The 14,343-nt window shown below is 38.3% G+C and overlaps 3 protein-coding genes across 4 annotated transcripts in view; 1 reads left to right on the forward strand and 2 right to left on the reverse strand.

Annotated features, from left to right (window-relative positions):
• The window catches only part of ttc7a (tetratricopeptide repeat domain 7A), a 29,421-nt gene extending 21,714 nt beyond the window's left edge, over window positions 1-7,707 (reverse strand). The window contains exons 1-6 of one of the 2 annotated variants that reach the window (XM_057342242.1): window positions 7,423-7,707; window positions 5,372-5,579; window positions 3,011-3,174; window positions 2,286-2,454; window positions 664-794; window positions 183-307 (exon numbers count right to left, since the gene is read on the reverse strand). In XM_057342242.1, coding sequence (XP_057198225.1) covers window positions 183-307; window positions 664-794; window positions 2,286-2,454; window positions 3,011-3,174; window positions 5,372-5,579; window positions 7,423-7,479 — 854 coding nt within the window. In that variant the 5' untranslated portion in view covers window positions 7,480-7,707. Of the gene's footprint in view, window positions 1-182; window positions 308-663; window positions 795-2,285; window positions 2,455-3,010; window positions 3,175-5,371; window positions 5,580-7,381 lie in introns of both variants that reach the window. The other variant, XM_057342243.1, reaches the window with a different exon arrangement.
• Window positions 7,708-7,931: 224 nt separating this feature from the next.
• On the forward strand, window positions 7,932-10,995 carry mcfd2 (multiple coagulation factor deficiency 2, ER cargo receptor complex subunit). The gene is made up of 4 exons (XM_057342244.1): window positions 7,932-8,065; window positions 8,567-8,737; window positions 8,973-9,132; window positions 9,292-10,995. Exons 2-4 carry the CDS (start codon window positions 8,571-8,573, stop codon window positions 9,421-9,423), a joined length of 459 nt encoding a protein of 152 aa, XP_057198227.1. The 5' UTR covers window positions 7,932-8,065; window positions 8,567-8,570; the 3' UTR covers window positions 9,424-10,995.
• A 589-nt stretch (window positions 10,996-11,584) lies between these two features.
• Window positions 11,585-14,075, reverse strand: prop1 (PROP paired-like homeobox 1). Its single transcript, XM_057342890.1, has 3 exons — window positions 14,006-14,075; window positions 12,340-12,566; window positions 11,585-12,028 (listed from the first exon to the last, which is right to left on the reverse strand). Exons 1-3 carry the CDS (start codon window positions 14,073-14,075, stop codon window positions 11,639-11,641), a joined length of 687 nt encoding a protein of 228 aa, XP_057198873.1. The 3' UTR covers window positions 11,585-11,638.
• Between the last annotated feature and the right edge of the window lie 268 nt (window positions 14,076-14,343).

Consider the following 14,343-nt stretch of genomic DNA (forward strand, 5'->3'; position numbering starts at 1 on the left):
CACAAGATAACCAGCTGTGTGTTTACGCAAGGGGTCATTTATTCACCACAAATCAATATATAGATTACCTGTAGCTGTTTGACAAATGCCGTATTTATGTGTAGCCTACTGTATATGGTTGATACAATAAAAGCACAGAAGCGCAGAGGATTGTGGGTATAGAGTCTGATCTATTTATTTACCCTTTGCTCAGCAGTGACAAGTATGCACTCTGAAGGGCTGCTTGAAGGAAGAAGCCTGGGTCCACATCCAAGGGAGGGACCGATGAGCCGCTTTTAGTTGTTTTGGAGCTGGGCGTGGTTACAGTCTAACACAGTAAACACACAGTATGATGTTTTGTGACCAGGAACAGCACATGAACAAGAACTATGAAGTGAGTAATATGGTTTAAGAGGCGTATACTACATCATAAATACGGTACTCACTATATAGCATTATATATTAACAACAAATATTATAAGTACCTTTAAAAATATATAAGATATAGTCTCTGACCAACAAACACCTAAGACTGATATATACAGTATCTAGGTAAACATTTTAAGCTTGTACTATAATATACTGTAGTATGTCTGGACCACTATTGATCAATCAGCATCCAGGAACAAAACAAGCCATTTTATAACATTCTGTAAATGGTGTTTTATAATAATAATCACACACCTTGTCCAGCTCTTGCAGGTACAACAGCGCCGCATCGCAGGCCATGAGGTAACAGGTCAGGCATTCCTCATCTCTCCCAGACAGTCTAATACGGGAAGCACCGGACACACGCTGATGGTCCAAAGACAAACCTGGACATAACAGAGTTCAATGTGTTTAGTTGAATGTCACAGTTTCTTTTGATTGTAAACCATTTAAGCATCAGTAACAATGAGACAAGACAGGCAGAACACATAAAACAATGCTATTCTGACAGTACAACTGCTTAGGCAAATGTATTGAGATCTGAAACCGCAAATGAGTGTTAAACAGACATCATACAGATAAAATGGGATTAATTGGGACATTAGAAGGGACTTTCCATGTATACTTTGTCTGGAATAAGGAGTTCTGCTTTGGCCAGAAAATAGTAATATAAAGAAATTATATTTATTATTTGTAATGGCTAACAGGAAGGACAACAAAGCACCTGTACACAACCAGCTCGGAATCATGACATCAGAAGTGGGAATTATCAAATGGCCGAGAGCACGTCAAGGCAGCAATAGATTTACCCAGAATTCACTAGTTCTATACAAATTTAAGGAACTAAACAGAGAAATGGGAACCACACAGCTTCCACCTTTCTACATTTATAAAAATGAACAGGTTGAAACTGGATTCAGTGAGTCAGTGGGATATAATATGCAATATTCCCTGCAAAAAGCCATCAAAACAAATTTAAATCAAAATAAATAAATGTTTCTGTGCAATTTCCGCATGTCCGAGAAATCAGATGGACAGACAGACAGACAGATATTTGGTTTGGGTCTTGTAGTGGTGACCAGTCATTCCTGCATGAGGCACTGTAATCTGTTCTCATGACTTATGAAATGTCTGTAAGAACAGAACATCTGCCACAAGCTCTGCCTGGCAAGTGTCTCTTGGGACTGACATGTGGGCCCTGTATCCTAATATTAGCCGAAAGATATTATTATTTATTTCCAGTGTATCTGAACATTTGATGGGGGATACATACAAGAGAGAGTCTGGGGTCTAAAAACAATCTTGGTTATAGAAAAGAATGAAAAAGCATCGGCACACAATAAGTGAAACATTCTCTTAAATTATAACTACAGATATACTGTATATAGAAGCTTCCTGTAGACAATGACGCAAAACTTTCTGGTTACAGTCTGTTCCATGATCTGATATATATAAACACACGCCTGCCCACACACACTTCTCAGTGGATGTACATATGAATAGTAAGTTATTCATACTATAGCTACAAGTTCTTTCAAAACCTGTCCACTTGTAGCTTGGTGTTGAATCCAATATAAACAAGCCTGAGGCAAGACTGAATGGAATGGAGTGATGGAAATGATGTCACACTGTAAACACATAGACTCTTACCATATAAGAACATTTTCTTTAAACTCAAATATAACTTTGAATACAAAGCAATTTAGCAATAGCAAAATTTGAACACAAGACTAATTGTCATTGTAGTAATTTAATATCCTTCATGCTGCGCTACAACGAGCACAGTGAGAAACAAATGACACAAGATAAAAGCCATATTAAATGTTACATGCATTGCAGGATTAATGAGACATTATTGATTTCTGAACGTTTCATACCTTTGATGACAAACGCCTCTGCAAGCATTCGCAGCTTATAGAGAGGCTGCTCCTGTCGGGTGAAATCATCAACTCCCGCTCTGGCACACATGCCCTGGGCATCCCTGTAGCTGCCCTGCACATAGTGCACCTTAGCCAACAGGAGCAGAGCTTCGTTCAGGTATCTCGGCTATAGGGGACCAGTGAAAAAAAAATACAGTGAATGCTTATGCTTATATGAATGCTGTTTAAGAAAAAACATCCGGTATTTCTCTAACAATAGTTAGACATCGTCTGTGAAATAAATCAAAGTTTGATTTTAATCATTAATTCCACATTTCTTCGACATGGCCTCGATATCAAAGATCAAGATTCTCTTTTTTACAGACTGTTCTTTACGTTATGTAGCAAGATTTTATGTAGAAAACCGTAAGTCACAAAAAACGACTTAAGCATCCTTCAGTCATGGGGGGCAAGATCTGTTTGGTTATAAGCATTCTTCCAAATATCTTTCTCTGTGTTCAGAACAAAGACATTTATACATATTTGGAACAACTCGAAGGTGAGTAAATGATGACAGAATTTTCATTTTTGGGTGAAGTATCCCTTTAAGGCGGGGCTCAGAGAACGACCAATTGCATTATTCTATAAAATGGATTTTCAGTTGCTGACAACATTCAATTAAATTCCCAAAACGCTGCGCTGAGCCTTAGAAACATAGGCTAGATGTAGAAACGGTCCCAGACCTCCAGACGTCCCTTGCAGAGGATGCTGTCGAGGTGAGCTTTGGCTTGAGCTAGCTTGGGCTGTGAATGTTCTGTCAGAGGAGTAGAATTCTTCAGCAGGGTCACGTTCTCCAGCAGACACTCCTCCAGCAGAGCTTCTGCCAACAGCAGTGTCCTGTAATCATCTACAGACAGACAATGTGACAAGAGACAATGTGGGTTAAATTTGAAGAAAGAGTAGAGAATCTGCAAAGATTATGACAGTGTATCATCACTGTGCTCCTTTATAATAATAAGAAGCCAGAAGACCAGAATCATATCTGGAACAGTGTGTTGTTGGGAATATTTTGGACTTTATCACGACGGAATGGCTTGAGCTGAGATTGCATGCTGATATACAACAGCATTTGATCTGGTTGTGGTGTTTGTCTTGGCTCAAATGTACGGTCCGACAAGAAGGTTGTTAAGTCATGCTATTCGCCTCATGCATATTTTGTACAAACACTTTGGATGAGGTGTTTCCTGTTTGGTCTGACCTCTCACTCCCCACTGAATCCAGGCATGTGTTTTGCTATGAATCCATATAAAAGACAAAATTTCGCTGCAGTGTATCATTTAAAAGTCCAACAAAAGGCAATTGTGAAACAAACAGAATGCAAAGTTCGTTGGCCATCGTAATGAGTAATATTTGTTTCCCATGGGGAAATTAGTGTCCGTTTACGGTGGCGAAACCAGACTTGCTCGGTCAGACATCTGATTTGGACAGAGGTGGACACACTCCCTGGGAGTGCCATGTGTTAGATCCTAGATCCTAATGTCCTAGATTGAGTTTTTGTTATAACAACAGGAATGGGACAGATTACGCCGTGCGTCACCTTAACCATGTTGACACTGTTGGTGGTAATGTAGTCTCAGCCTCAGACGTCACTCTCAAGCACCGTTGGCTAAACGTCTGATGCATAAGGTGACATGTTAATGTTTAATAATAATAATAAAAAAATAATCTGATGCATAAGGCACACTTTTCTGGAAACACTTCAGCACGTTTAAAGTCGTCATCTGATTGGTTGAATTTCACAGGATTTCCGGGAGACGTGCGTGTAGCGTTCTTTAACGGTCTGCCTGGAAACAACACAAAGCCGTCTGATCGAAGGAGTAAGCAGTCGTGTTTACAACAGTTGCTATAAGAATTCATCACGATTGACTAAACGCTTAATTCTTAAAAGTATGCGAGGTTCACGGAAAAAACTTGTAATAATTTTGTTAACTTCTGACACGTTGGTGAATGTACACCGGCCTGTTACTGAGGGGACATTTCCACGCCTCTAAACATGACGCGGCACAAAACGAAACGTGATTGGTTGCTTTACCTGTCAGTCATATGGCTTCTTGGGCGGGCGTTAAGTTCACTATTACGCGAGAATAGTGGTAAGGAGAGAGGAATCAGTCAGGTGTTAAAGAGATAAAAAAATTCTGCCATCATTCATCTCCAAGCTTCTTTTGTCCATACCACTAAAACATACGATGGAGACAAAAAGAAGTATAAAAGTGGTCTATAAGTCTTTTAAGGCCATTTGATGTGTTGTGTGAGGAACAGACTGAATTTTTTTAATATTTCCAGTTTAAAATTTCAATATAAAAGTCAATATTCATTGAAAATCCATTTTACATGGACACTTATTTCAATACGTTGAACAAAAAAACAAAAGTCTGTGTGTAGTTTCCTGCATTATCCCACCAGATGGGTGGAAGAAACGTTTTTTTATTGAATAGCAACCTAAATTTATCACGTGGCTTCAAGAGAAAGAATGTAGCACACAAATAAAATAAACTACTTTATGGCACTTTTTCAGCTTTGACATTGGCAGCAATGAAAGCGCGGAGTCTAACAAATTTTAACAGGTGTATCACATGAGTTCACTGTCTGCAATCCCACACTGCGTTGCAGTGCATTTGCATAAAGCTCAACTCTGCTATGAAAAATGACATATTTTCTAACACTGTGTTGCTGCAAATCACTGTCACTGTAAAATGAAATACAGTCATGAGAGTAAATAATGACTCTATCCCTTTAAGTAGAAGCGTCTACCTGTATTATCTTAAGGGTGTGTGTGCATTCCCATCTGATCCACATGAGTAACGAAGTTTACACACACTGTTCTACAGCTTACTAAAGTGATTCAAACGTACTCTCTTATAAATCAAAGAGTGCCCTATCAAATCAATCTATAACAAAAAGTGACGTTTGAAAAGTGCACGTGAGGTTTTTGACCAGTATCAGTTCGCACTCAAAAACATGAGCTACTGTAAGTTTAACAGAAAGGTGCAAAGTTCACGCGGAACAGACACACGCTCATCAGTGCTGGGTCTCTTCTCACTTACCATCCTCGTGCACCCGCGCAACAGTGAGCTGCTCCACTAAAGCCGGTATTTTATCCCACTGACACTCCGCACGGCAGCGCTCGACCTCCGCCTCAATGCGGTACTGAGAGAACGAGAGGCGCGCTGTCATCCCGGCCGCGTCCCTGTGCCTGTGCCCGTGCCCGTGCCCGTGCCCGCGCTCCACCGACACCAGAGGAGTGACTGCCGACTGTCAACGGAAAACTCACTGAGCATGTGCAAAGTTATATTACACACACGCGGTAAAACATTGGGAGGCTTTGTCTCGACAAATATCGATAATTCCTGTTAATAATTACCTTTCACCTTCAGTGTTTTCTTTCATTGTGATTCATTCAATTACACAACTTTTAGGAATGTAGCATATCAGTGCACTCAGAGATCCCACATCTTTTGACAGAAGAATGTGCATGACTTTTCAAGGAGTTCATGGTGGATCATACGGTAAAATAAAGACTTTTATTTTCACCATGATGAAAACACGATAGACATTTTTGAGACTTTAGGGTTAGATTTGAGCAGTTATTCGTTTTCATTTACAGACATGCTATAAACCCTAATTTATAGCCTATTATTCCCTGACTTTTCCACGTTTTCCATAACATAATGGAGCACTGTGTTTTTTCTCATTAGGTTGTTTGGTGCCCATTAAATGACTGTCAAGCCCTTAAAAAGCTGTGGGCTTTCAAATACATAATGCAATGGTTCTGATGGTGTCGACAATATTATCATGATACCTTGATGTATACCATGCTGAATGATTATCACATATGTGCCACAGTACTGTATTTCCTTTGTTACTTCAAAAGTACTTCAAAGGTGGAAAAAATGACTACAACCAGTGTCCAAAGTTTCTCCCAAAATACCAAAAAGAAAAAACTATAATCACTGTCACAGCTGTAACACATTAACATGGGATCTTCTTTAAACAATGTCGTACGTGTTCAGGATCTTGTACGTTTTTGCATTCTAGTAATGACAGTGGTCTTTGTATATAGCCTATGTGTTGTGGTGTTAGCATGGTCGGTATTTTGTAAAACACAGAATGTCTGTGTGGAATTAATTCCAAACAGACATAATGATAATGATGTCTCTTATATGTTATTATCCCCCATTTTCTGTAAAATAGTCTTTATTTTATATATGCACAATTTAGAATCTTTTAGACTGTAAATCGTATTATATTGTATTGTCATTGTGTTAAATGTCTGTACTAGAAGCTTCCAACACCAAAGAAAATTCCTTGTGTGTGCAAGCACACTTGGCAATAAAGCTCTTCTGATTCTGATTCTGATTCTGATTTAAAAACGAATTATTATAAAAGTTGGATGGTCTTTGTGCATGACAAACATTTATTTTGGTTGCAACACATGTGGGTCGCTAGTAATGTGCTTAAATTCAGCACAAATGCTTTATTCTGAAGTAACGCACTGCCCTTGACCCTTATGTCTTATTACCCTGAAATCCTTCCACTAATTTATTTAACCAATTAAATCTGGTTAACTATTGGAAGGGCTTTATTTAATTAAATAACTAGATCATGCCGTGCACTGCCGACATAGAGTCAGGGATGAGGCCTATTCTTGAGTCTGTTTATGTAAAACTAGTAAAATACAGACTAAATCCATGCAAACATCTGACACAGAATGCAAATGACATTAAAATGAGCTTCGAACAACCTGTGCTGGATAACCTGATGAGATAATAGTGCCATCTAGTGGACGACTTACGTAGAGCCCGAGAAACACGAAAAAAAGATGAAGTAGGTAAAGTGTCGTTTTGCTAAATTCTGGGATATATTGTTTAAAGTAAGAATTTAGGGGGTAATATATAAAACAACGAATAATAGAATAAATAATGGCATTCATAGTCGAAATACACACAAAAATGATCCTCCCATTCCTAATATACTTTACTAAACTACTGTACATACGCTACTAAATGCTATAGTTACTAGGAAGCATCACGAGCAAATCTACTTGCTATCCTCACATTTCTATGACATTCACAGCGCAAAACACTGTAAACTGAACCTCCAGCCGTCGAAAAAAAGAGTTGGCCCTGTCATCGTCTCTGCAGAGGTTTTCCATGCAGCTGATCTCGGCGAAGTATTAACTGGACGACATGAAACCATCATCTTCATCACTGAAACTGCGCTCATTCATGCTGTAGACTGCACGTGTGGATTAGTGCACTAGACTCTGACGCATTACACAAATCCAATCAGCATTCAGCTGTCGTGTCCAGCCTTTTTATTTCATGCGTTAAAATGTACATTTCTATGCGCTGATACCCTTCTGGTGCTTTTGTGTTTACGTTAAATAATCTTACGTGGACACGGTTGTTGTTGCAGAATATCTCAAAATTCATTGTGATTTTGATTTATTTCATATTTGTGTACTTTTATAACGTATAGCTGCGTTGTGTATGTTTTCATTAAATATATCAAAATAAAATACATACAATTTTAATAAGGCAAACAACGGCAGCTCCAATGAAAACTGTGGCGTCCAATCAGGATTTAGCTGTCGTGTCCATGAGGTGAAAGGCAGCTACGGCAAGCGAACGCGGTCAGAAACAGCGGCGCTGAGTAAACACCAGCAGGAGTTCATCATAACTGAACTGTGTCTGAGCAAACAGTACGACTATTGACCCATCAATTTTGTTTCATAGCTGGTGAGCAATTTTGCACGATGTTGTTTTATTGTTGCAGAATGTGTGTTTTTCATTCGTATTACTCAAACTTAACGTTAACTTACTTATCTAGCTTGGGTTTGGGTATCTTTGCTCTAAACGTCTAACTGAACCGACAGTAATGGTATAATATTCATAAATATTCATATAACTTACAGCTTTAAACCGTGGTTATATTTCACCTTTTATGCCAACAGTTTTGTCATTGTTCCTCTTTTCGATGTCTTTTGACGTCTGCATGTTTGTTCAAGTTCATCCAGATGTCAGGCATTAGCCCAATCATCAATAACACCAGATTATATTCATGTTGTCTGTATATCCACAGATGTGGACTTTTTCATTATATACATTCATTGTTTTATATTTGGTTATGATTCTTACAGCGTATGGTACGTATAGGCTTGTCCATATAAAACCAACCATATGCTATACTGAATGGGATCTGTCAGTCATTCTATTGTTCATGTTTAACTGTAATTTCAGTGTAATGAGATTTCAGGGAAGACATCTGAGATTATGGGGCTGGTTCCTGCTCTGGTCCAGCTTCATGTTGTCTGTTTGGACGCATGGTGGACAACATGCAGAACCAGCTGGATCCAACCAAGTGCACCCACCAATTACCCGACTGGACAGGAACATGGTTCAGGATAAAGAGTCAGTCATTTTCTATATTCACTACGATGCACAACTTTCATGTACAATGTATAGTATACATGTAACGAACTCAAAATTGACCAAAATGTTTAAGAATAGACAATTTGTGTAATATCCTTCAAAGTCAATGTGGTCAGTTATCGGTCAATACTGATAATCTCAAATTGGATAAATGTTGTAAGATTAACAAGCTTGGCCAATATATCAGTCTATCGCTAATTCTTTTTCATTCCAGTCACATCATGGAGCACTTAGAAGGAGTGATTGAAAAGCCAGAGTCTGACATGACACCTCAAGAACTGCAGCTTCACTACTTTAAGATGCATGACTATGATGGCAACAATCTGTTGGACGGACTTGAGCTAGCTACTGCCATTACCCATGTGCATAAGGAGGTGTGTTGTTTTAATCACCTCTGAGTGGACTTTATGCTTTGTACACAAACGGACACATTTGGACCCACCTATTCATTCTTATTACTAATAAAATCATCACAGCTGTGACAACAGATTTAACATTTTTCACTATCATTTGTATTTTTTATACTTTTATAGGAAAGAGGAGAGGATGGCCAGCCAATGAAGGAAGAGGATCTCATCAACCTCATTGATGATGTCCTCAGAGATGATGACAAAAACAATGATGGCTACATTGACTATGCAGAGTTCGCGAGGTCTTTGGAATAAATGAAGACGGAATGCACTGCCACACTGTGAATGCAGAATACCTCTGATGTACAGATGCACATCCATCCATGTGTGTGCCATTTCACAGGAACAGTATATTCATGTTCCGTTAATAACAAGTATAAAATGTGTAGAATTAAATGGTGAGGGTCATGTGGCATGAGATGTGTGGGTTTTTGCAATCCGTACAATATTTTTAGTGTTGCACCCACCCATCTGTACATCTCTTGTCAGAATGTGATGCATAAACTGCCAAATTAATCCACTGTAAACAACCGTATATGATGTTGTTACTGTTGTTACTGAATAAATGCTTTGCAGTGACAGCAGATGGCTATATAAAGCAAAAGTGGGAGATGATTGACAGCTTGTTTTTTTCTGAAAATCAGTTTTACTGGGATTAGAAAACTGACTTCAATTTAAAATGAGCTGGGATTTTTGTTAAAGGTTTAAACCCACATTACTTTCACAAGAGGTGTTAAACAGAAAGCTATCATTCACCTTCAGTGTATGGAAAAAGAAACCATCAACTTTCCTTTCACTTTTCCAACAGCTTTCCTTGTTTTGAGCAGAAAATGGGATTTAACACACATAATGATAGAATAAAATGCTTAATAAGAGCACTTTACATGGAGAGTTTATAACATCTACCAGTTTTACCAATAACTTTGCCGAGTGCCTGTTTGTACTGTCAGTCCAAAGCACATTAACTATTTTTGTGATCTGAATGTTACTAGGGATGCACCGATACCAAGCTCATGTTCTCGTACTCGTATAGATACACCGATACCAAAGACCGATACCTCACCGAACTGACTGAAATGTGTGCTTTGAAAGTTTGTGACAAGCACATAAAATTGTCTTTTTTTCATAATGAGTTTTGAGGCAGAGTTATTAGTTTCAGTGTGTTGTGCTTGGAAAATTGGCACCTTACAAAAAAATACAGGCATCGGTATCGGCGAGTACCAGAAATAAATATTGTTACTTGTAATTCCTTGGTCTTTAAAAAATGGTATCGGAGCATCCCTAAATGTTACTTTGCTTGATTTTAGACGTACAAAAGGACAGAATTATTATTGTAATCAATGCCCATTGCAATGTTTTAATTATCTATTTAGGTTCATTGATAAGTTGCTATAACAATTTCTAATGCAGAAATAAGAATGTCTTTGTAAAGACAAGAATAGTTTTTCTTATAGAGACTGAATGTAAACATTGTGACTATTTGTGTCATACTGTATCATAAAATCATACTGTGTCGTAAAATATCTACATCTTTTCTTTAACATACACAATTGTTCATTTATTTCTACCAAAGTTGTGACTTGATGATGACTTTGAACAGAAATGTAATTGAGGCTGTACACATGCTCCATTGTACATTGGTTTTGGTGTTTGCAATTGTCCTTAAAGCACTGTGTGAATGAGTTGCTCAATGTACTGAAGAGATGCAATGCTTTTTGATTTAGAAGGGAAATCTATATAAATTTTATTATTTTGTCCAGGTCAATACAGCAATAACTGAAAAACAATGTGTGTGTTTGTAGCTATAATAAAGAAAATGTCAATCTTACAAAATTGAAACTTTTTTTACTCTTCTGTAGCTTCTAGTACAAAACGGAATATACAAAAATGTTCTCCTGCGGAATAGTCAGAATCTCACAAAAGCGCCAGACATACAGCTGCGGAAATAAATGAAGAGAGCTTTCCAAATGTTAGTTTAATCAGCATTTCTAGATGTATTGTAGTTATTTCAGTCCAGTGTCTGTTGAATTTCAACCAAATCAAACCTCAGGAGTGACATAAAGTCATCCATCAGCAATGTGAAAGACTGACAGCATGACAATACATATGAAAATGGATAAAAATCCAGGTTGTCACGTAAAATTTTTTTTTTACTTTTTCCTAAATACATGTACAAATATTACTGTTGTATTGCTTAAGTGAATATGAACAGCATTTGAGGTTGGAAAAAGTACAGAACGTATTTTCTGTTATTTTGACCTGTTTCTCCAGTTTTCATTTTGTGCACATAAATGCAAATAAAAACAATATTTTCATTTAAAAATTGGGAGAATTTCACAAATGAAAACACAAATAATAATTTTACCTAGACACATACCTATATAGTGGCTTCAGAAAATATGAAAATGGTCTTTGAAATGGTCTCTTCATTTTTTCCGCTGCTGTTTTCTTTTTCTTCTCTCTACTCTCTTTAGTTCCAGTGACTAGTCGTTTCCAGTCCAGATACAGAAGCCAGAGAAAGCATTGAAGCGGGAGGCAGACCGGTGGATGGTCCTATGTTACGCAGTTGGTTGAACCAGTCATCAGGCTGTCTGCTGGCCTGTGGAGCAGGGCCAGGAGAACAGGAGAAATGAGTGTTGGCAGATGGATATGTTGGATATCCTCCAGGGGGCAGCACTGAGGAGAATCGAGGTATGTGTGGCAGGGAATGAGGGCACTGGTACTGCCGTCCCACGGCAGAGGAAGACACGCAGACGCTGCCAAAGAGAGGCCTGCGTCCCGGCACCATGCCAACTGGCAGTGCTTTCTGGGTGATTCGATCCTGCTTCCGCTGCTTGGCACGGCGGTTCTGGAACCAGACCTGCAGGGAGAGAAAAGCTGGCAGGTTGCACTAGCCTTGAGTCAGCAAAAGGGATCTAAGAAGGGGGTCAAGGTTTGGCTGGTTAGTCTGGTCATTTATCCCCCGCTGGTAGATGAAATAACCCCACCATCTGGATCTAAAAAGCATCTTTTTTTTCCGTTAGCAAGCATTTAAAAGTAGGTGTGTAGTCTTATGAAATAAATCATGTAAATATTTTATTGTTGTAATTTGTTTTTACCGGTGTCTGGAGGGTTCTTAAAATAAAATGATCTGTCATTGAGATTTCAAAATTCATTACGAGTCCTTGTTACCTGAATGCGAGCCTCATTGAGTTTGGTTGCTCTTGCCAGCTCTTCTCTGTAGTAGATATCAGGATAGTGGTTCTGTCTGAAAACTAATTCCAGCTGTTCCAGTTGTTCACTGCTGAAGGTCGTTCTGTGTCGTCTACGGGACGGCGAGGGGTATGTTCTTGCTCGTCCACCTCCACCCCTGTCGTTCTCCGATGTCCCTGAATCTTTCCTTGGACGATTCTGAACATCTGCTTCCAATGAAGTAAAATTGTAAATTCATTCTGAATAGACCTCTTTGTCATTCCTAGATGTTCCTCACTGAAAGAGTTTTATAAACAAGGTCTCTCTGGTTACAAGTCATTTCCTATTGACAGCGCGAGTTACATCATCCATTGACACCTCTGAGATGGTGACTAAGTTCACATCTTTCGAATGATGTTCGCTAAAGACGAAGGAATTAAGAGACTCAATGCTTCCAAACAATGGTCCAGGAACTCAAAAGACAGAAGGCTTTGCCGCCTAAACTTAATATCGTGAGAGAGAGACATGCCAAGACCCTAAGGATTATGTTGAGCTTTGGACAGACAATGGCTAAAAAAGTGACTAATTTGTCAAATTGTGGGACTTGGTTTCAGGAGCTATTCACAATGTTAGTGTGGGGGGTGAAGAGAGGAAGCTTATGATCCTTACCTGAAATGAGCTTTTGTCATGTCTAACGAAAACTAAAATATGTCACCTTAAAGGGATACTTCACCCAAAAATGAAAATTCTGTCATCGTTTACTCACCTTTGAGTTGTTCCTAATCTGTATACTGTAAATGTCTTTGTTCCGATGAACACAGAGAAAGATATTTGGAAGAATGTTTACAATCAGACAGATTTTGCTCACCATTGACTATAGTAGGAAAAAATGCAATGGTGGTCAAAAGTGCCCCAGAACAGTTTGCTGTCCAACATTCTTCAAAATGTCTTCTTTTGTGTTCAACAGAACAAACAAACAAAAAATGATAAAGTCAATGGGGGGTGAAATCTGTTTGGTTATAAGCATTATTCCAAATATCTTTCTCTGTGTTCTTCAGAACTAAGAAATTTATACAGATTTGGAACAACTCGAAGGTGAGTAAATGATGACAGAATTTTCATTTTTGGGTAAAGTATCCCTTTAACAACGTTTTCGCTTTGTTAATTGTATAATTCAGACTTTAAAATGCAACATTTGTGAGAGACTATCAGCATTTATTCACACATTCTACAAAATACTAAATACAAATTGGTAAAAAAAAAGAAAAAGCAAATAAATTCATGTTTGATATGTTTATTGTTTTCTCAATTTTAGGACATCGCTAGGGATTGTTCACCCAAAAACGAAAGGTTTTCATCATTCATTCACCCTCATGTCATTTCAAACCTGTTTGACTTCTGAAGAACACAAATGAAAATATTTTGAAGAATGTTGGTAACAAACAGCATTTGGCCCCCATTGACTTCCATTGAACAGATTCAAAACCACTGAGACATTTATCAAAATATCTTCTTTTGTGTTTTGCAGAAGAAATAAAGGTTTTGAATAACATTAGGGTGCATAAATGATGACATATTTTTTTATTTTTAGGTATTATCAACATAATGAATAAGAACAGGTGTAAAAGCAATATTTCGATAGGCCTCGGAAATATAAAAATCTTACCTGCGCTTGAACTGACTGTGACTTCAGAGTAAGTTTCAGTAAACTGTGGCTGAGGTTTGGCAGTGTCCATCGCAAACTCTCTCCGGGCTTCAGACGGGTTTCAGGTTTGACCTCCGTCCTGACTGAGCTTTGCTTTTTCACATTTATGCTGTGTGACATCACAGGGAAGTCACACCTCTCGCCATTCGCAGTGATGCTGAAGCCCAACAAAACATCTACGTGCTACCTTAGTGCAATGAAAAAAGTATTTAGTATATGTGACCCTGGACAACAAAACCAGTCTTATGGGTCAATTTTTCAAAATTGAGATTTTTACATATTCTGAAAGCTGAATAAAT

Source organism: Triplophysa rosa, linkage group LG9, assembly GCF_024868665.1.
Source record: "Triplophysa rosa linkage group LG9, Trosa_1v2, whole genome shotgun sequence".
Classification (NCBI taxonomy): Eukaryota; Metazoa; Chordata; class Actinopteri; order Cypriniformes; family Nemacheilidae; genus Triplophysa; species Triplophysa rosa.

What these genes read in the sequence shown, in the direction of transcription:
- mcfd2 (XM_057342244.1), top strand. Translation starts at nt 8,571, where the DNA reads ATGAGATTTCAGGGAAGACATCTGAGATTATGGGGCTGGTTCCTGCTC. An exon ending in AACATGGTTCAGGATAAAGA is followed by an intron (nt 8,738 to 8,972) that starts GTCAGTCATTTT and finishes TTTTCATTCCAG; the next exon opens with TCACATCATGGAGCACTTAG. An exon ending in TTACCCATGTGCATAAGGAG is followed by an intron (nt 9,133 to 9,291) that starts GTGTGTTGTTTT and finishes ATACTTTTATAG; the next exon opens with GAAAGAGGAGAGGATGGCCA.
- prop1 (XM_057342890.1), bottom strand. Translation starts at nt 14,075, where the DNA reads ATGGACACTGCCAAACCTCAGCCACAGTTTACTGAAACTTACTCTGAA. An exon ending in CACAGTCAGTTCAAGCGCAG is followed by an intron (nt 12,567 to 14,005) that starts GTAAGATTTTTA and finishes CATTGGAAGCAG; the next exon opens with ATGTTCAGAATCGTCCAAGG. An exon ending in TCAATGAGGCTCGCATTCAG is followed by an intron (nt 12,029 to 12,339) that starts GTAACAAGGACT and finishes CTCTCCCTGCAG; the next exon opens with GTCTGGTTCCAGAACCGCCG.